At 38.7% G+C, this 20,754-nt stretch overlaps 1 protein-coding gene across 17 annotated transcripts in view; it reads right to left on the bottom strand.

Moving 5' to 3' along the window:
• PTPRM (protein tyrosine phosphatase receptor type M) overlaps nucleotides 1-20,754 on the bottom strand; it is an 858,282-nt gene that overhangs the window by 436,541 nt on the left and 400,987 nt on the right. For all 17 annotated transcript variants that reach the window (XM_017543961.2, XM_017543962.2, XM_017543951.2 and 14 more), the window contains one exon: nucleotides 20,167-20,460. In XM_017543961.2, coding sequence (XP_017399450.1) covers nucleotides 20,167-20,460 — 294 coding nt within the window. The remainder of the gene's footprint in view (nucleotides 1-20,166; nucleotides 20,461-20,754) is intronic.

Below are 20,754 nucleotides of genomic sequence, written 5' to 3'. Positions count from 1 at the left end.
AAAAAAAAAAAAAAAAAAAAAAAAAAAGTACAAAAGTTTAAGTAAGCTAGCGTTAATTTATTATTAAAGACACAAATTTTAAAAAACAAATTTAGTGTAGCCTAAGTGTACAGTGTTTGTAAAGCCTACAATAATGTGTATAGTAATGTCCTAGGCCTAGGCTTTCATATTCACTCACCACTAGCTCCCTGACACCCAGAGCAACTTCTAGTCCTGCAAGCTCCATTCATGGATCTATCCTGTACAGGTGTGCCATTTTTATCTTTGATGCCATGTTTTTACTGTACCTTTTCTATGTTTCAATGTTTAGCTACACAAATACTTACCATTGTGTTCCAAGAGTCTACGGCATTCAGTACACTAACATGCTGTACAAGTTTGCAGCCTAGAAGCCTTGGCTATACCACATACAGCCTGGGTGTGTAGCAGGCTCTGCTATGTACAATTGGGTAAGTAATACTCTATGATGTTCACACAATGACCAAATCACCTAAAGATGCATTTCTCAGAATTCAGCCCCATTGTTTAAGGATGCATGACTGCATATATTTAATACTCATATATATTTCAGTATTTTGTCCTAGCACATCACAATCATTCTCCCAGGGCAAGTACGGGAGCCAGAGAGCTTCAGCTGGAAAATTAGGTGGGCAAAGTATAGGGGCTCAGGTAGAGAGGAGACTACCTCACACTTTAATTGATGTACATGGCTCCAAGAAGGAAAAAATAATGACCATTCATTGCTGATTAGGCTGAATCACATGGACTCAGCCTCCAAAATATTTTTTGAAAGCCTACACTAGGCTAGGTATTGTGTGTGTATTCGCAGACAAGGCAGATATGGTTACTGACAATTTGAGGCTTCCAATATAGCGGTTATATTAGATGTTTAAAAAATAATAAGGGAATGCACAGCTTCATCATCCAGAGACTGCTTAGGGAAAGCATCCCTGAGGAGGGGATATTTAAGTAGAGAGTGAAGAGATGGGCAGAGAAGAGTAAAGAGATGGGCAGATGGTGGGGGAGGAGGTGTGATTCAACCTTCATGGTGCTTCTTAAGCAGGAGGAGAACCTTGATCTCAAGAAAATAAAAATGCTAAAGCTGTAGCTGCGAAAGCAATGAGGAAAAATGAGGGGAACTGATGGAGAGGTGCCAGAGCCAGACAATAGGGGAACATGCCCCAACCACTCATTTCCATTCCCGGAGTGCCTTCAGTGGCTCAACTCAGGGACAGCAAGCAAGCCAGACAAAAGCCCTGAGAGGCCCGCTCATGCTCCAGTGGAGGAAGGCAGATCAGCACATGAAATCCCAGCATCTCGTATGCCCGGCTATGGGAAGAATTATGGAGAAACAGGGAGCAGGCGATGGGGAGGGGGATTAGGGAGCTGCGTGTTAGGGAGTCTGTTTGCTTAGAAATGGTATGACTAAATGTGCATTTATAAAAGACCTGTGATGGCTGAACATACTGGCTCAAGCCCATAATCCCAGTGCTTTTGAGAGGCAGAGGTGGCAGGACTGTTTGAGCCCAGGAGTTCGAGACCAGCCTGGGCAACATAGTGAGACGCAGTCACTACCAAAATTTTAAAAATTAGCCAGGTGTGGTGGTGTGTGCCTGTAGACCTAGCTACCTGGGGGAACTGAGGCGGAAGGATTACTTGAGCCCAGGAGGTTGAGGCTGGAGGGAGCTGCGATCACATCACTGCCCTCCAGCCTGGGTGACAGAGCAAGACCCTGTCTCTAAAAATAATAAAAATAATATTAAATTAAAAGATCTCTGGCTGAAGGGTAGAGCAACTCTGGAGAGGAACAGAGGGAATATGGGTGCAATGGGGAGCCACTGTAGTGGCTGAGGCTAGGCTAGCAGCTTTGCAGAGAAACCTCCCAAATACTGAAACACCTAGGAAAGAGAATACGTGAGATTTAGTAATTGATTTAGTGCAGAGGTGAGGCAGTGAAACAAGTCAAGGGCAATTCAGGTTTCAGGACGAAATGAGTGGGCAGTTTGAAGTATTTATTCAGGTAAGAGACACTGGTAAAACAAAATATTTTGCGGGGCTGGGAAGAAAGGCAAGGCCAAGGGGGAGCAGTAAGATGCTCGGCTGCACTATAGAGATGAGAAGTTGGAGATGCCCAGGGAATCCATGTGGGGTATCCAGGAGACAGCACACCAGCAGGCAGGAGCGAGAGCTGGGCTAAGGACAGAGCCCTAGAGATGCAGGCACCTGGGAGGGATCAACCCAGTGTGGGCCAGGGTGGGCCCTTACCCTCAGTCCTTTTCAGGAAGAAAGAGGAAGCGTGTCCCAAGCTGCTTCACTGGAAATGCCAGTGCAGCCATTCCCCCAATCTCCGAGCACCATCCCAGCCTTCTCCTGTGTCCCCTCCATGCTTCTGCCAGCACTCTGCAAGCTGACAAGGGAACACTGAGCACAACACAAGATGCCAGTGCCTGGGCTTTTCCAGTCTCATTTTTCAACTTCGTATTTCATCTCTGCTATTATATTCAAAATGTTGTCATTTCCTCAAAATAAACTCCTGGAAAAAAATATGTAATGCAAATACATATTATGAGCTCTGCACTATCTTTGGGAAAAGGAGGTTTAATTTAAACAAGTATTTTTCATTTGGACTAATAAATACGTCATGTAACACAGTAACCATTTGTCTCAAATGAAACACCTTAGATTCATAATGTGCCCAAAAGAGATGTTTAGCTTAGATCTGTGTTTCTAAAAATGTTTCCAAATGTATCCAACCAATGTATCAGTAAGAATTACAAATTGCCAACTATTGTAATTCCCGCATCCCAAATCCCAAATGATTTTATATACATAGAAACCTATGTTGTTGATGTCTTTAGAAGTCAATCTTAGAAACTCTAGGATTTATCCTAGAAGTGAACTTTTCTGTGTTTTATGTATACTTAGGGTCAGACAAAGGTGGCCAGAACAAAGGACTCTCCGATGGCAGGTCAGTGATTTCCACTGTTGGTTGCACACAGATCATCTGCAGAAATCATCTCTCTGCCCTCCCTTTTGTTTTCAGACACTTTGGCAACAGCTATAGCTTCAATATAGCCAGCAATGAAATTAAAGACCCAGCTTACAGATAAGGTCACCCAGGCAACATTCAATTTTCTTTGCCACGGGCCTATGGCTCAGTGAAAATACAGGTGGGAAGCCCAGAGCCCAGTTTTGCCAGCTTCCACGGTGAAGCACTGTTTTTTAAAGGTCACTATAGGCAATTCTTAGGGTGGAAAGAAATGTCTGACTTTAAAAAAAAAATCACAAAACTGTATTAGAATTTATATGAAAGAACACTCTGTCACATGCTCACAGACACTTCATAATGTTTAATATCCTAACCTTAATATTATGATATAAACCTTTTTAATAATTAAAGCTGAGACTGATCATTATGGAATAAGGGCCACGTATAATATTGATAAAGTATAGAACAAGAGTTATGATTTCATAGTACTACAAAGAAATTCTTTATTAAAAAAAAAGATATATACTAAGGTAACATGTTGAACAGAGAAAGTGTTACCAACGTTCGCCTCATAAGTTAGCATGACAGGCTCGCCAAGAGCTTACCTTCAGACAAAACAATTAATGTGACCACCTCACTAAACCCAGATAGCCTCTGGGCCACGAGGCATATTTCATGGTCATATTGAGTCCATTTAGTGGTCAAATAGAGTCCCATTTTATAATTTAAAATAAACTTTGCAGCAACAAGCAAACATAATAGAAAAACAGTGGAGATGGTCAGCTGGTTTTCCATTCTAGTTCTCAGAGTTACAGCTAAATGACCCTGACAGATACATATCTCTCAGTGTTGAATAACCCTGTCAATTTATATCTGTATGTTATATAAGACTAGAAACTCCACTCGGTTCATGTCAGTTTTATCTGGCTCTGCCTTGAAGTGAAAGATTCTTACTGTCCAATCCCATCCTTAAATCAACCCTAAGCCAGAGCTATAGGGCAGACTCACAGAGGCTGGCTTTGTAGTGAGGCTAAAAGCAAGTGCACAGAGAGGGGCAGGCACCAGTTCTCAGATGGGGTTGGTAGCAGTGGACTGGCCAAGCACTTCTGTAAACAGACACACTGCATAACTGCACAAGTCACTTTATTAATCCCAGCCTGTTTCCCAGTCAACAAAATTTAAGAGTTAGGGGAAATTACGAAGAATTTTTTTTTCAAGTATATTCTCTCCAGAATTGTGAGGAGTCTGAGATGTAATCAAGTTTCAAGCCTACAAGTTTGCCTGCCACAGTTTCATGGATGCTAGCAGAAGACAGGAGACTCCTGGGCCAGAGACAAAGGACTATACTACTGATAACACAGTAAATACATGAGTTTTGTGTTCTTGTTGGCTCCTCTTGTCCCCAAAGTCTCAAGGGGCAACACAGAGGAATCCAAGTTGATGCTACACATGAAGTCGGTTTATATCACAGCTAAAGAGCCCTGAGTTAGGAAAACCAAATCTATTATGGGCAGTAAGCAAACCTGTCTATGCTTTGCTCCCAAGAGAGACATTATCTTTCTTACGCTGGACAACCAGAAAGCTCACCCAATGCTCCAGAGAGAGATACTCTCTATATTCCAAGGCTGTTCCTTAGACCAGAATCAAGACCATCAGTGCCTCTGCTTGCAATGTGTGCACATGTATGAGGGACCCATGGTGAGGTGCATGCCAACATTCTCTAAACAATTCAGGTGGCCAGGTGCAGTGGCCCATGCCTGTAATCGCAGCACTTTGGGAGGCCGAGGCAGGCAGATCACCTGAGGTCAGGAGTTCAAGACCAGCCTGGCAACATGGCAAAATCCCAACTCTACTAAAAATACAAAAATTAGCTGGGCCTAGTGGTAGCTGACTGTAATTCCAGCTATTCAGGAGGCTAAGGCAGGAGAATTGCTTGATCCCAGGAGGCAGAGGTTGCAGTGAGCTGAGATCGCACCATTGCACTCCAGCCTGGGCCGAAAGAGCAAAACTCCATCTCAAAACAAAACAAAACAAACTTCAAGTATTATTAATTTTTCTTATTATAACTGGACCTAAGGTGAGATCTATGCTAAGTACAAGTAATGGATTTCCAATTGATCCCCATAATCAAATCTTCTAATATTCATATTAAAATCAAGCTTTTTTAAATGTTAAAATCAAGCTTTCTTTCAAAAGTTTCTTTGCAGATCTCAATTCTGACTGATAGTACTTAACAAACAAATACATTTCCTCAAGATAAGAAATAAATCTTACCCATTTTATCTGCAGTCATTCAACTACCATTACTATATTCAATTCATATCAACCTTTATACTGGCCACTGTCAGTTGCTTACTCAGCATTCATTCTCCTCTCTTCCTTCCCAGAAGCTCCCCAAATCCTTGATTTTACTCAGTGATTTAGTCTTCCACAGCATGTGGCTCAGGGATGGCTCATTCCATCCCTAGACCCAAGGGTGATGCTTTTTTTTTTTTTTTTTTTTTTTTTTTTTTCATAAATAAAACTTTATCTTCTAAAACAGTTTTAGGTTAACAGCAAACTTGCATGGAAGGTATGAAGATTCCCCATATTCCCCACATTTCCCTGGCTCCAAGCCTCCCACATTATCAACAGAGTGCACCAATGACAAATCAGCATCACACAAAGTCCAGAGTTTATATCAGGATTCACTCTTGGTGTGGTATATTCTATGGGTTTTTGGAAATTATATAATGGCATATATCCACTACTATAGTATCATGCAGAATAATTTCGCTACCTGAAAAAGTCCTCTGTGATCTACCTATTTATCCCTGCCTCTCCCAGCTTCTGTCCAACACTGATACTTTTACTGTATCCATAGTTTAGCCTTTTCCAGAATGTCATATATAGTCATGGGTTGCCTAATGACAGAGATACATTCTGAGAAAAACATCTTTAGGTGATTTCATCATTGTATGAACATCACAGAGTGCTCTTAGACAAATCTAGATGGGATGGCTTACTACACACGGAGACTATATTTTGTAGTCTACTGCTCCTAGGCCACAGACTTATACACCATGTTACTGTACTGAATTCTGTAGGCAACTGTAACACAATGCAAGTATTTGCATATCGAAACATAAAAAAGGTAAAGCATTATGCTATGAAATTACAATGGCTACAATGTTACTGGGTGATTTTTAGCTCCATTATAATCTTAAGGGATTACCATAGACTGAAAGATTGTTATGTGGAACCTTACTGTAGTTGCAATCATACAGCTGTAACATTATCATATTGTCATCTTTCACTTCTTAATATACATTTAAGTTTCTTCTATGTGTCTTCACGGCTTAATAGCTCAATTCTTAAATGAAAAATATTCTATGGTCTCAATGCACCACAGTTTATCTAGCCACCTACTGACCTCTTGGTTGCTTATAAGTTTTAGAAATTATGAATAAAAAGCTGCTATTAACACTGGTATGCAAGTTTCTGTGTTGACATAAGTTTTCAATTCCTTTGGATAAATGTCAAAGGACATAACTGCTGAATGTACAGTAAGAGTATGTTTGAGACCAACTTTTCCAAAAGAGGCTGTACCTATTTTTATGTTGTCATCAGCAACAAATGGGAGTTCCTGTTGCTCCACATCCTCCCAGCATTTGATGTGTGGCAGTGTTCTGATTCTGGCCATTCTAATAGGTGTGTGGGGCAAGGATGCATCTTCGTTACTACAAATCAGTAGTTTTCAACCAGCAATATCAGCATCACTGGGGAATTTGTTAAAAATGTGGATTCCTGATCCAACCCTAAACCTATTAAATCATAAATCTGGTATAGGAACCAGCCAGGATCTTTTCACAAGTCCTCCAGGTGACTCTGATGTACACTGTCATTACTCAAGTACGTTCAAGTTGAAGAATAAGTGCCCTATGGCAACGAATTCATGAAAATCTGCTAGTTATTATCAGTCCTTAATTGACACAAAAGATTGAAAGAAAAAAGTCACATTCTATATCTGGGGAAATATTCTTCTCTCCACATTAAATGTGAACACAGGATGTTTCCCTAGTTTCTTTTAAATGTCACCTTAACACTACAAAGAGAGCCAGCCTGGGGTTGAGGCCAATAGACCAGAGATTTGGAAAGAGCCCATGTCCCTGGGAAGATTACTGAGTCACTGAACAACAAACTGTAAAGGGTGCCTTACCTATGGACTTCCCATTAATACAAGTTAATAAATTTCCTAATTGCTAGCATATAGGGGTGTTTCTATTACTTGCAGCCCAAAACATCCTGATTAAAACAATTAACTTGTGATGGTCCTATCTGATCTAATATTTATGTTGACTTTTAGAACCACCTCTTTACAACTGCTCTGTGAATCTCTGTAAGCTTTGCTTTATGTAAATGTGTGCACGCACTGCACACCAATGGAGAACTTTAGAAACTAGAAAGCTGTGTCCAGGAGGGTAGGTGACTTGTTAGTTTTGCCTACTAACTATATCCTCAAAGTCTAGGAGAATACCTCTCAGTAGATTCTCAAAAATATTTGACTAAATTATAAATGAATAAACAAATGGGTCAAACCAAAATGAGGTGTGGAGGGCACTTGACTCAGTTATGTCTACTCGGCTTTTATAGCAGCTGCCTTTTTAGCTGGTTTTCCTGTGGTCACCTGCTGCCTGCCACATTCTCAGGCACTACATTACGCAACAGGCAAAGGTAAGAATGGACCATTCTCCTCACACAACGTTAAAGTAGAAAGAAACTGCCCCCAGCAGCCTCCTCAGCCCTGAATTCCTCCCCTCAAGCCTTTATTTGGCCAGAATCTCACTGTTAAAATACCTTAGTATAAAAATAATTTCTAAAAATTCAACAAAAATGTAGAAAAATATCTTCTAAAACAAGACTAGAAAGTAAGAAGTCATTAGGAAGAAACAATGGTTCATTTAGCAAACATAATTGCATATCTACACATCTACCTAAACTAATAAATGTTTGAACTGATTTATATTCCAATGATTCCTTTATTGTATATTAATGAATATGGGTAGCCCTAAAAGATATGATTGATCAATTTAAAGATTTCTCTATTACAAAATAAACCACAAATAAAGTCAACAGCAAATGGTAGAATAAGAAAAACATTTTGAAAACATATGACAAACAGTTAATAACCCTATTACAGAAAATATCCCTACAAATGAAAAAGGAAAAGATTAGAAAAGGATCTTAAGGATAGAAATAGACAGTTTGCTGAGGAACAAATACAAATAGTGAATTTATATTTCACGGAAAACATGAAATGTGAATTAAAACAGTAACATACAATTTAAAAACCAATAAACTGATTTTTAAAAGTTTTAAAAGATCATTAATATTTAATGCTCAAAAGCATTTGAGGACACTGACATTCTGACACCTTGCTGGTAGAGCATAGCTTGATAGAACCTTGTAGAAAGGAATCTTGACAGCACATCCTAAAGTCTTAAATGCATGTATCTTTGGCCCTGCAATTCTATCTTAAAACTGTAAACTTATAGAAAGAGAAATATTTGTACACAAGATATATTTATAGATATTTACTAAAACATTCCTTTTTATTAATGAACAAAACTTGACTATCCATCAAGAGAGGAGGGGCTAAATAAATTAGGCCATCCATATTACAAAAGAATAAACAGGTACTAATCAGATTGGGTTATATATGTTGTATGTGGGTTATATATGTTTATAAAATATATATATTGTACCAGACTCTAGCAACTAGAGAGCTGTTCAGAGAATACTGGCAGATGTGAAATTAAGCTGATGAATAACATGTACAATATAATCCCATTTGTTAGAATTAGTAAAGGAGTAACTGAGGACATATATTGATATTTATACACCTAAATGAGCTTAGAGATGTTGAAGGATAAACACAAAAGGATTAACAATGGTGATTCCTGGCAAAGGGACTGAAAGAATGAGAAGGGAATCTGTTACCCTCTTCCTCATATAATTCTATATTTTTGCCTTCTTATATGACATCTATGACTTCAGTGATTTTAAAAGGCCATTAATGAGATACAAATATTAACAAGTAAAATGTTATTTATCATGAATTCATTACTCAAATTAGGAGCGCTATAACTGAGCTAAAGAACAGAGAAACAGTAATATGTAATACTTAGCAGAAATATATTTTAATATGTATATTTTTTCAAATGTTAATGTATTTCTAAAAATTCCTTTAGAAAGGGTTTCAACACAGACTATAAATATGTGCTTACAGTCACTTGTCTAGATCTATAAGAAAGAAATATTGCTATTTGGTCAATGGAAATATTTTACCTGAATAGTTACATTACTTCTATTACTCATTCTATACCAGTAATAACATGGATGGAGGATCAGCAATTTGGGTATCAAACGGCTCTATTATCTTTTTATTTTAATAATAGGTATAACCATACTTCCTAATAAAATTTCTTGTATTTATAATTTAAATTCCATTTATATGAATTATTCATTTTTAAAGCATCCTATTCGCTTGCAATTTATTCTAATAGGTAATTACCAGTTCTTTATATTCTTAAAATTAATTTATAAAAGTGTTACACAAAGGGACATGGCTAACCCTCATAAACTAAAATTTTGATTTATCATCATGCTTTCATAATCTGTTGTTATGACTACACAAGTTTTAGCTCTCATTTATCTTACTTCCTATTTAATTTTTAAAATCACAAGTGGCATTATCCTTACAGCTGAAGTCGGTAAGTCCTAACTGGAGACCAGATGTCCCAGTGAGCCCACACTTTGTGTTAATGAGGACGAATCAACTGAGAGCTGGGTTGATAAGAAAAGAATGAATCTGGGTGTGCTGAGAGGAGCATGGATAGAAGGAAGCACACAGGACACATAAGGTCAAGATAAAATCCACCTGTTTCCCAATGCATGACAGTGGTTCCAGACACAACACGTACCATACCTGGTAAGTCAAGAGTGAGTGAACTTTTCCTAAAATGTTCAGAAGACAAAGGCCATCCTAAGACTGGCTCTGCCCACTCTCAGGCCAGGGACACCAGATATAAGGTAAGCCTGGCTCAGCAGCAGCCCTTAGAGTGAACAGTTTTACCTGTGTGCTTTAATTCCCTAGATCCACAGCACCAAGACCCTGGTTATCCAATCTCACTCAATACAGATCCACAGACCTTCCTAGAGCCGTGCAAATGAGGGAAACTTGTTCTCCAGGACACCTCAGCCTTCTGGCTCTAAGCAAACTGCCATCAAGCTTTGAATCCTTTGGATACACTTAGAAGTATTAGACTGAGTCGGGTGCAGTGGCATACACCTATAATCACAGCACTTGGAGAGGCCAAGGTGGGTGGATCACCTGAGGTCGGAAGTTCACAACCAGCCTAACATGGTGAAACCCTGCCTCTACTAAATACAAAAAAATTATCCAGGTGTGGTGGTGCATACCTGTACTCCTAGCTACTTGGGAGGCTGAGACGGGAGAATAGCTTGTACCTGGAGGCTGCAGTGAGCCGAGATTGCACCAATGCACTCCAGCCTAGGCAACAAGAGCAAAACTCCATCTCAAGCAAACAAACAAACAAAACCCAGAAAGAGAAGTGTTAGAGTGGGGGCAGAACCTTCCAAAAGGTTAAGTGTCAAAAACACTCATCATGTCACTAATAATTGCAATATATCCACAACCACAACAAAATAATGTCTCACATATAAATAAAGTATTTGCCGTTATTCTATTTTCTGTGCCACCCTGCAGCACAGTGACCCTGGGTCACTATGCTATTTTCTATCCTTACCACACCTTAAAGAGGCAAAACAAAAGGTTCTCCCAGGTTCCAGTGAACATGTGATCATTTTGTTTTTCTTGGTACTACCTTGAGAATACACATACATTTTTTTCTTTTGCTTAAAGTAAACTGCAACTTGTGTGTGTGTCAAATGCAACCCAGTCCGTTTAGGTTAAAAATTCTATTGAAAGATTTCACCATAGGAGTGTGTATGCCTGGTGGTACTAAAACTTAATTTTGTATCAGTATTTAATAATAAACCTACATAGGATTCATTCAGGAGACACCAGGTAACCAAAACACTCTGCTAACAAGTTTTCCTGCATTAGCATATGTAATTTTTACAGCAGCTTTATGAAGACAACACTGGTACTGGTAAAATGAAACAAAATAACAACAACAACAACAAAACACCTGATCAGGATTATTAGGAAACTAGGAATAGGAAGGTTAACTCATTTGTTGAGAATTTTTAGCTATTTGCGCCAGAACCAGCATTCGCCCCCCGCCCAAGTCAGTCAGGCTGTAAAATGAAAGAAGTTTCCCAGGGAAACACTGTCTCTTCTGAATGTTCACAAAGGCAGTGACAAAAGTATAAGCCTTTATGATAATTTAAAGCAGTCAATCATGCTCCAAGTCCTTTTGAAACACATACATATACAGTACATACAGATTATGCATAGGACCCCAGTGTAGTATAAATGCTAACATAAAGATCATAAATAAAACCTCGTCACATTATAAATGGGATAAAGAATTAAGGCATATACTCTAATAAAAAATTCATCATATCATTATCAATAACTTTTTTCTTGCTAAATATATAAAAGATTTGGGGGAAAATTAAGATGGCCTGGGTCTAAGAATTTTTCAAAGAAGATTTAGTAGATGTCTTCCTTTCCTAGGAGATGTTGCTGCAGGATGCAGAGGCATCCTCAAACATGCCAGGGGCTGGAGGACCATGTTCACAGCTGTAGCTGGTGCTCAGTCAAGGACTCATATTAAAAACAATCATGTTTTTCCTACAGCAAATCCCCTCTGACAGGGACTGATGGCCTGTCAGAGCCCTAGAACAAGGAAGCTGGTCAAGACTCTCACAGATAGACAAAATACAGCCTGGAATGATTCTGTGATTCTTCCTCATGTTAGATGGCTCATCAGAGGGACAGCAAGACTAGACCACAGGTGTCCGATTGCAATCTCCAGCTCTTTCCCTTGATTTTCCTGGCCTCCTCAGTGTGTATTCAAAGCTACACAAGAAGCCACCTAAAAGATTTCAAAAACAAGCCTAAAGGAAGTTCAGGAGCACTGTTAGCACACTCATTTTTCACAGCCAAGGGGCTCACTCAACACCTTGAAGAGAGCTATCAGAACACTTTAAGAGTCACTGGATAACTCTATGAACAACCACCTCCATCTGTCCACACTTTTCGGAGGAGCTTCTGAACCTCTCATGCAGAATTGCTCCAGCAGGTCTGTTCTATCCCCCTCCATGGCTGCTTTAGGATTCAAGCACAGGGCAAGTGCTGAATCAGTGTTTAAGGGCAGCGGAACGTGAGATTTAGGTATCAATTTCAAAATCTCTGGGGCCTAAACACCTGTAAGGAAGGGACTGAATATATTATAATAAAAAAAGAAGCTGCGTTGCTGATATGTTCCTATCCTATGCACACTGTGATGTGATTCAAAGTATTTTACATCTGCAGTCTAATAGGGAAGGTACTCCTCACGCCCTTTTAATGTTCATAATTTAAAAAGGTTCTTAATGGCTTAACGTATTAAAAATTCATTAAAACATGTTGCCCTTTGGCAGAGCTGTTTTAGAATTAGAACATTTTTAATTTTTTCCCTGGTAAATAAACTTAAATTAAAAATACATTATGCTCCATTCAATTAGGTCTTTGGCTTTTATTCCTTCTAAATAACAGCCATTGTTAGATTAGCTGCCACATGGCCCCAGGTACGTGAGGGTCAGCCCTGTAAGTCCAGATACTTATTGTAATGCCAGTGATAATTTTGTACAGAAAAGACAAATCTGACTATCTTTGATTTAAGAGAAAATAAATCAGATTTTGGCAGGGTTTAATTTCAGATTATCCCCACTTCGACCAGAATTATTTCCTTTTTTCCCACAAAAAGAAACTAAAAATAATAAATAGCAGCAAGGTTGGCCTTCAGTTGAATGCAGGCATCATGCAGTTTTGGCTTCATGTAATGCCCCCTTGCCAAGGAACCTGTCACTACTCATTTCCAACATGAGAATCTCATTCAGCTGTATTTAAGGCAAGTCACTCTCATGTTACCACAGGAAAACGCAGCAAATTAATATTTCAAAACCAATATGAACTTAAATCTCATGACATTTAGACTAGATCGGGTATGACACACAGGGCATGCCATGACATAAGGCATACTGAGAGATGTTGTCAAGGCATAAGATAAAAGAAAACAAAGCACCATAAGTCTGTAGTTAGTACAAAATTCCCAGTCAAGAATGTTGGGTCCTTACTCAGATGGAACACTAATCCTTTATTTATCCTCCATATAAATGTTGCCTATATACTCCCTCCCTCCAATGCTCCCAAATATATGTTTGTTTATGTATGTTTTCTGTTCATAGAAGAACAAAGCAAGGATACAAGAAAGCTACACAAATACATCTGCTCAAGTGCAACAGTACAACTGTCATCACAAAGAATAGGAGATTCACAAAACTGCATACCACAATGGGATCAGCCATACTGAACCTTTCACAGAATAAAGATTGAAAGGTGAAATAACTCCAAATACTGACAAGTATGTCTAACATCTTGTGCCACTGAAAATACTGCAGATAAGATAGCCATAACTGCACGTTATCAAAGCATCTAACAAAATACATTTTAACGTAATACATCTTCCAAGTTTTTATTATAGTTATGTAAAAAGCTCTAACTAGGCATATACTAGGCAGATAAATACACACCTCTATGCAGATGGGTATTAAAACTCACTCACTCTTAATCATTTAAAAGAACAGAGCAGAAGATCAAACACCGCATGTTCTCACTCATAGGAGGGTATTGAACAATGAGAACACATGGACACAAGGAGGGGAGCACTACACACTGGGGTTAGCTGGGGAGAAATAGGGGAGGGATGGTGGGGGGTGGGGTGTTGGGGAGAGATAGCAAGGGGAGAGATGCCAGATGTAGGTGATGGGGAGGAAGGCAGCAAATCACACTGCCACGTGTGTACCTATGCAACAATCTTGCATGTTCTTCACATGTACCCCAAAACCTAAAATGCAATAAAATAAATAAATGGAGAAAAAAAAGAACGGAAGTTATAAAAACACTACCACTTTTATAAAAAACATATCACATTTATAAAAATGTGTGTACTTCTTACATATCACATTTATTAAAGACTTCTAACACATCACTCCTATTCCCAGCAAGCAGCAGGCTGGCCATGGATGGGATGGCCTTGCCATTCTGACAGAACACTTCTAGGACACCTGATTGTATTTGGACTCCTCAGGAACCCAGAGTATATGCTTTACTAGTAAACATTTCCCTCAGCCATAAAGAAGGTGCATTTTTAAACTGAAAGCCAAAGTCAGTGCTTATAGACTCTAAGTAGTTCACAAAGAATTACATGAAACAAATATATACAATTCAATTATCAGCATAATTAAAAAGGTATAATTGCACATGTGATGCCATGGATGAATCTGGAGAACATTATGCTACACGGAATAAGCCAGTCACAGAAAGACAAATACTGCATGATTCCACTTATAGGAGACATCTAAATAGTCAAATCCATGGAGACAAAAAGGAGACTGGTGGTTGCCAGGGTTATGGTGAAGGGGAGTGGTGAGTTAGTGTTTAGCGGATGCAGAGTTTCATGGAAGATGCAAAGATTCTGAATGAGAACTAGTATTTGATAGCATAACAGGGTGACAAAAGTCACTAATAATTTCATCATACATTTAAAAATGACAAAGAGTGTAAGTGGATTGTTTGTAACACAAAGGATAAATGCTTCAGGTGACGGATATCCCATTTACCCTGATGTGATTATTACACATTGTATGGCTGTATCAAAATATCTCATGTACCTCATAAATATATACACCTACTATGTACCCACAGACAATAAAAAGATTCTGGAGCTTGGCTGAATGTACCTAACATGATTAAACTGTACACTTAGAACTGGTTAAAATGGTAAATTTTGTTATGTGTATTTAAAGACAATAAGATAATAAAAAACATCATGTCCTACCTCTCTCTCTCTATCCCTTCTTCTATTTTTCTGCATAACATTTATCACTATCTGACAGTGTATTGCATATGTGTGTGTTGTGTGTGTGCGTGCACGCACGTGTGTGTGTGTGTGTGTGTGTGTGTGTATTGTTTTTAGAGACAGGGTTTTATTCTGTCAATGCTAGAGTGCAGTAGTGTTATTACAGCTCACTGTAATCTCCAACTCCTGGGCTCAAGTTATCCTCCTATCTCAGCCTTCCAAGTAGCTGGGACTATAAGTGCATGCTACCATGCCCAGCTAATTTTTAATTTAATTTTTTGTAGCAATGAGTCTTGCTGTGTTTCCCAAGCTGGCCTCAAACTCCTGGTATCAAGCAGTCCTCCTGCCTTGGCCACATGTATATATATGTTGCCTATATACTTCCTCTCTCCAATATCCCAAAACATATAAGTTCTGAAGGCAGAAATCTTATCACTCTACCCTCAGGGCTTGGAACAGTGCCTGGAAAATAGGGATGCTCAATATATATCTTATGGATAATTTTTAAGGTACAATCATGATTTTTCAAATATTTTAATGCTAAAGAACATATTAAGTTAAGCTTTGTTTTACTCTCACCAATCTTAATTGTTTAATCATTAGTTTATAATCATCCTTCATTAGCTCCTGGGCCAGTTATTGGCAAGTCACTTAAGCACAGTTAACCTATAACCAGAATACATAAAAAGAAGTATCTCCAACTAAAAGACATAAAAAGCCCACCGTGAAAATTAATCTAACAACATCACCCATTTCTCTGTCTCAAATAGCTACCATTTAATTGCTTGTGAAATACAGGCTGCACATAAGATGTGCACATTATAGATGAAGATGTGGAATCAGGGAAGCTATGTGATTGGATCAAGGTCTCATGTGGAGAGCATGTGCATATATTTGGAAATAATTTTCAGAAGCATAAGAAGCAAGAGTTTTCAAAGTGTGTTACCATACAATCCTTGCAGAAATCCAACCAGGTAGAGATTGTGTCTATAAGCCACACAGGAAAATCAATTCCACTGCACAGATGATGGGCAATAAATAGTAATCTTGCCATTTTAATACAAGAAGCTAATACAGTTTCATGGGTGTCACCAAAAAAATAATAGGACAGGTGCCACTGATGCAGCACAGAAATGAAAACATAGAGCATGGCCAAAATAAATGGATTTAACAGATGAGAACATAATGCACAACTGTAAGGCATTCTATAAGCCCACAATAGAAAACCATGGTTCTCAGATTTTAGATTTCCCAGATAAGTAAGATTTCTAAAACACTGAGTAATGAGGTTGCCTGTGTCTAATCCTTCTGAATGAAAACATTAAAAGACAAAAATTTATTAAGTGGTAGTTAACTCTGATTGACCACGAACTATATGTAAGAGTTTGTTCTAGCAACTAATATGCATTAGCTCATTAAGGCTCACAACACAACAATGAAATATATATGATTATCATCACCTTTGTTTTACAGATAAGGCAACTCAAGCCCAGAGAATGTTAGCAGTTTTTCTCTAGTCCTGTGTCTAGTGCCAGGCAGAGCCAAAACTCAAACCCAGGTGGCTGCTCCTAGAGCCGGTGGTCTCAACCGCTGACTCTGGCTCTAGCACCCAAAAGCACTATTATTTCATGGATGAAGTGATATTTTAGGCCAAAAACCAGGCAGCATATCTCAGATTGAGTCAGTCCTTCAAATTTATTCTATTTCACTGCAATAAAAACTTACGCCCCCTTTGCTCAGATTTTTGGAAAAGTCATAGCAGACCTTCACTGCCCAAAGAATAGTACTTGATAAACATGATTATGGAGTATTTAGACAAGGATGAAACAAAAATGAAATTGAAAGACTTTCAGGGCAGAAATATCCAGCGGATCATCTCATCAGAAAGAAAGCAAGAAATGAATCACAGAATTTCATACTGAAGAGATCTTCAAGGTCAACCAGCTCAATCCTCTTCCGAACATAGAAATCACTTTCTACCATGTCAGGTTATACTTGAACAAATCAGCCATAAGAAGCTCACTATTCATGGCTCAGCCTTTCCTCTTCACCCCCTTCTCGGTTCTTTCCACCATTCCTCATTGGTTGAAAAAGGTTCCACACCCTTTTCTATCCTGATTGCTCTCCCCATGGGCAAAATTTATTTTGTTCTGTCTCTCTTAAAAAGCAGGAACTAGGAATAAAGTGAGAATTATGGGTAGCCTGAACAGCACTGGTAGAGTAAGGCTATCATCTCCTTCAATGTGGTCATTTTGCTTTCCTGATGCAACCTAAGATTATTTTAGATTTTTTTTTTATGTAGGGTTTGGTAAAGCACTAACATCACAGGGATAATTAATACAACATGGGTGATATCGTAGGTTTATTTGCATTGAAGCCAAATCCTCAATCTCTTCTTCATATATATATTGCTGCTAAATTGTATTACTCTAATTCCAAGCCAGTATTCTTGGCTTTTTTAAACCGTACAGGAAGGATTTAGATTTATTCCTACTACTTATCACCCTATTAGATTCATTCACCATTTGCCCCTGGCCAAGGATATTTTCCATTAATTGCTGCAGAATGCTTCCAGTCTCTCTCAGGTTTTTGAAATCCATGACTTCCTCTTTAGGTACTCCAAATGCTGACAAACCATCTGTATAACACTTTGGAACTGATACCAAATTTTGATTCTATACTTTACAGCAACTGTCTTTTTCCCTTTAACTTGTTCCAGCTTCCCAAAATTCCACACAGATCATAAACAGTGATTATTGATATAACCTGCAGATTTTCTCAAAATTCCAGCTTAAAAAAGGGTCAACTTCAGTTCTTCCTATAGCAAGAAGTCTCATTTGACTTCACTTTCCTCACCTTTCACTTTCCTCACCCATCTAATATGGCTCCCCCTCTTCTTTCTAACTTTGACCCTCTCACCTAACATTTCCCCGGCCATTTTGTAAGGGTGACTCCATGCCAGCGCAGGGCACACCCAGACCATGCATCACGAACAGCGCCAACTGCAGGCTGCAAACAGTTAAGAAGAAAGTGCGCATTGTCATTAGGCTTCCTGGCTTAGGTGAGATTTCATACATGTAAGGCACAGTGCGGGTCTACAAATACCAATTCAAAATTGGTTTTCACTTCTTAAAAAGAGCTGTCAATCTATTATAAAAAGGTACTTTGTCTCTTTCAGCATTATCCATTTACACATCATGCAGCAATATCAAGTCTTCCTGAAAACACAGACACATGCATTATAATCAGTGGAAATATATACAGCAATGTGTCAATAGCTGAGATGTACAGACATAAAACCAAAAGAAAGGGCAAAAATGTGTTTAAAAAAAAAAAGGATAGAATTGCAAACTTTATGTAGGTGGGGCTGCTAGTGACTAGAATTGAAACAGATCACACTCTCCAATCTAAATAATGAAATTCTAACTTGCTTTTGGTAAGAGAAACTACATATTGCCATGCCCAAAACAGGAGTTCTTAAGATAACACTAAAGTGAAATACATCAAACTTACTTCTTACAGAGTGAGCTTAGAAGTGGAAAGGAGCTCACATGGGCTATACTTTCCTGATCTGTATTATGGGGATCACAGAACCTGCCCTGGAGAATTCATAAGGCAGTGGTAAAATAACTAACGGATTTGAAAGTGATGTCTATGTTGTAAAATGATACAGGCAATATTATCCACAGTTATTGTTTCAATTGCAACAAATGAGGAGATAAAATTGTTTTACAACAAAAATGGAATTTACTCAACTAAATTGAGGAGATGACAAGGTTTAAAGAAGACAGGAAGAGAAAGGATTGGGAAATTCTCCTTTCTCTTTAGAACCACCACTCAGAGCTGTGGGAATCACCAGTTCAAAACAGCAGGTTTTATTCAGGGACCAGAGTCCCTGCACAAAGGCGCCAGAAGGATACAGATGTGGGGCCTGAGAAACAGATGAAAGATGTACAAAATAGCAAAGTACACAGTTTACTAACCCAGGCCAGTCCCTGCACTCAATAACATGTATCCCCAGGAAAAAAAATGTACCTGTTCACTTTTCTAACAAATATCTTTTTTAAAAGATAGAATTTTCCATGAGTATTGAACTTGTGGACATAGTAGAATACAAATTATGAAGAATACATTTTTAAATTGGCTACAATGGTTAAGGTTTAATAATATCTCCTACTCCTACCAGAAAGGGACTATGGTAAGCATTTTTAAAACTTAAGAAATGAAACATTGATAAATGTATTCTCATTGAACGCTACCTGAATATTTAACACCATAACAATTTATGGAATCTCCTCATCTCAGCACACAATTCAACACAGAAATTCATCATTTACATGATAAAAGAACATTTCAGTATCCCAATATACTGTTTCTCTCCGCTTCCTACCAGAGAGTAGACATATAGAAACAACACAACAACCTCTAATGGGGGAACTTTCTTCAGGTTTTGATTTTTGGAAGATTTTACACAACTCTCTCCATTAACTCTACTTTAACTTAAGTTGCAGGATGGGTTTAGCACAATTAGAAATTTATAATCTAAGAAACTAAAGACTGCACCCAGCACACAAATTATTCTTGCTTATGATACAAATGGCCCCAAGTCATTGGCCAGCAGACCCTTCATTAAACACCCATCAATGAAAACACATCTTTAAGGCTATCTCTAAGATGGAACCTGTTATTCCAAAACCCATCTAGGCTGCAAGCACATTAACTATGAACATAAAACAAAGGGGCCAAATTAAGAGGGTCTGACCTATTAGAGGATATCATTAGAGTAGACAGTTTCTCTGAAACTCACGGGCAATTCTTGTATGAACTATTGTGGTGCCCGGAGTAAGAAGTAAATTAAGAATAGGAAAAAGGGTAGGGGCAGGCTGAGAAGTACCAAGGCTCGAGGTCAATGATCCCTAAGTTCAAAGGTGTTAGTCAACTATTCACAGGCTAAGGGAATTTTTTGTTCATACACAGGTTTTGACAGAGCTAGGGGAAGCATGCTAGCCATCTGATCAACCCCAGTGCTGCCAGTCAACACCTGGAAAGACAATGACAATTAGTTACAGCATTGCTTATACTCACCAGCACACTTTGTTCTCGTCCTGAGAGCTGGCCCAGGAGAGCCAGTGCCACCCTCCCCTGGCCTGGTCAGGAGCACACTAATCTCATACTCTGTATCAGGGTCAAGGTGTCCAATTTTATAGCTCGTGGAATCGACTGGCTGCCGGTCATTCCAGCTCCCACTGGCCGTGCAGTACTCCACCTCTCGGGCGACAATGGGCCCGTCCCCATTGATGGAGTTGGCATTCAGCTGTATCCACAGGTAGGTGGCTCCCACAGAGGCGAGCTGAGGTGGGGCAATAGGAACAGGTGGTTCTGAAAGGCAAACCAGAAAGCTGTCTTTCAGATGCTTTACTCTTCATTCTTAAAAGAGCTAAATATGCATCAATTATTAAAATGTAGAAGATATTAACATTTCAGGAATAAATTGATACAAACAATTTATTCAGGTTAATAAGAAAAAGCATATTGATAAAGGTTTTCACAGCATTCAAAATTGTGAAATAAATCATCTTTAAACACATATGCTTATTCAAGTAGGCATAACCCTAATTTGTTTTAGGATACCAACCATTGTGCATACCATATGCAAATGAGCGTATCTGATGC

Source organism: Cebus imitator, unplaced genomic scaffold (assembly GCF_001604975.1).
Source record: "Cebus imitator isolate Cc_AM_T3 unplaced genomic scaffold, Cebus_imitator-1.0 Scaffold162, whole genome shotgun sequence".
NCBI classification, from domain to species: domain Eukaryota; kingdom Metazoa; phylum Chordata; class Mammalia; order Primates; family Cebidae; genus Cebus; species Cebus imitator.
Note: the sequence above shows the minus strand (reverse complement) of the source record. Positions and strands in the feature narration are given on the sequence as shown.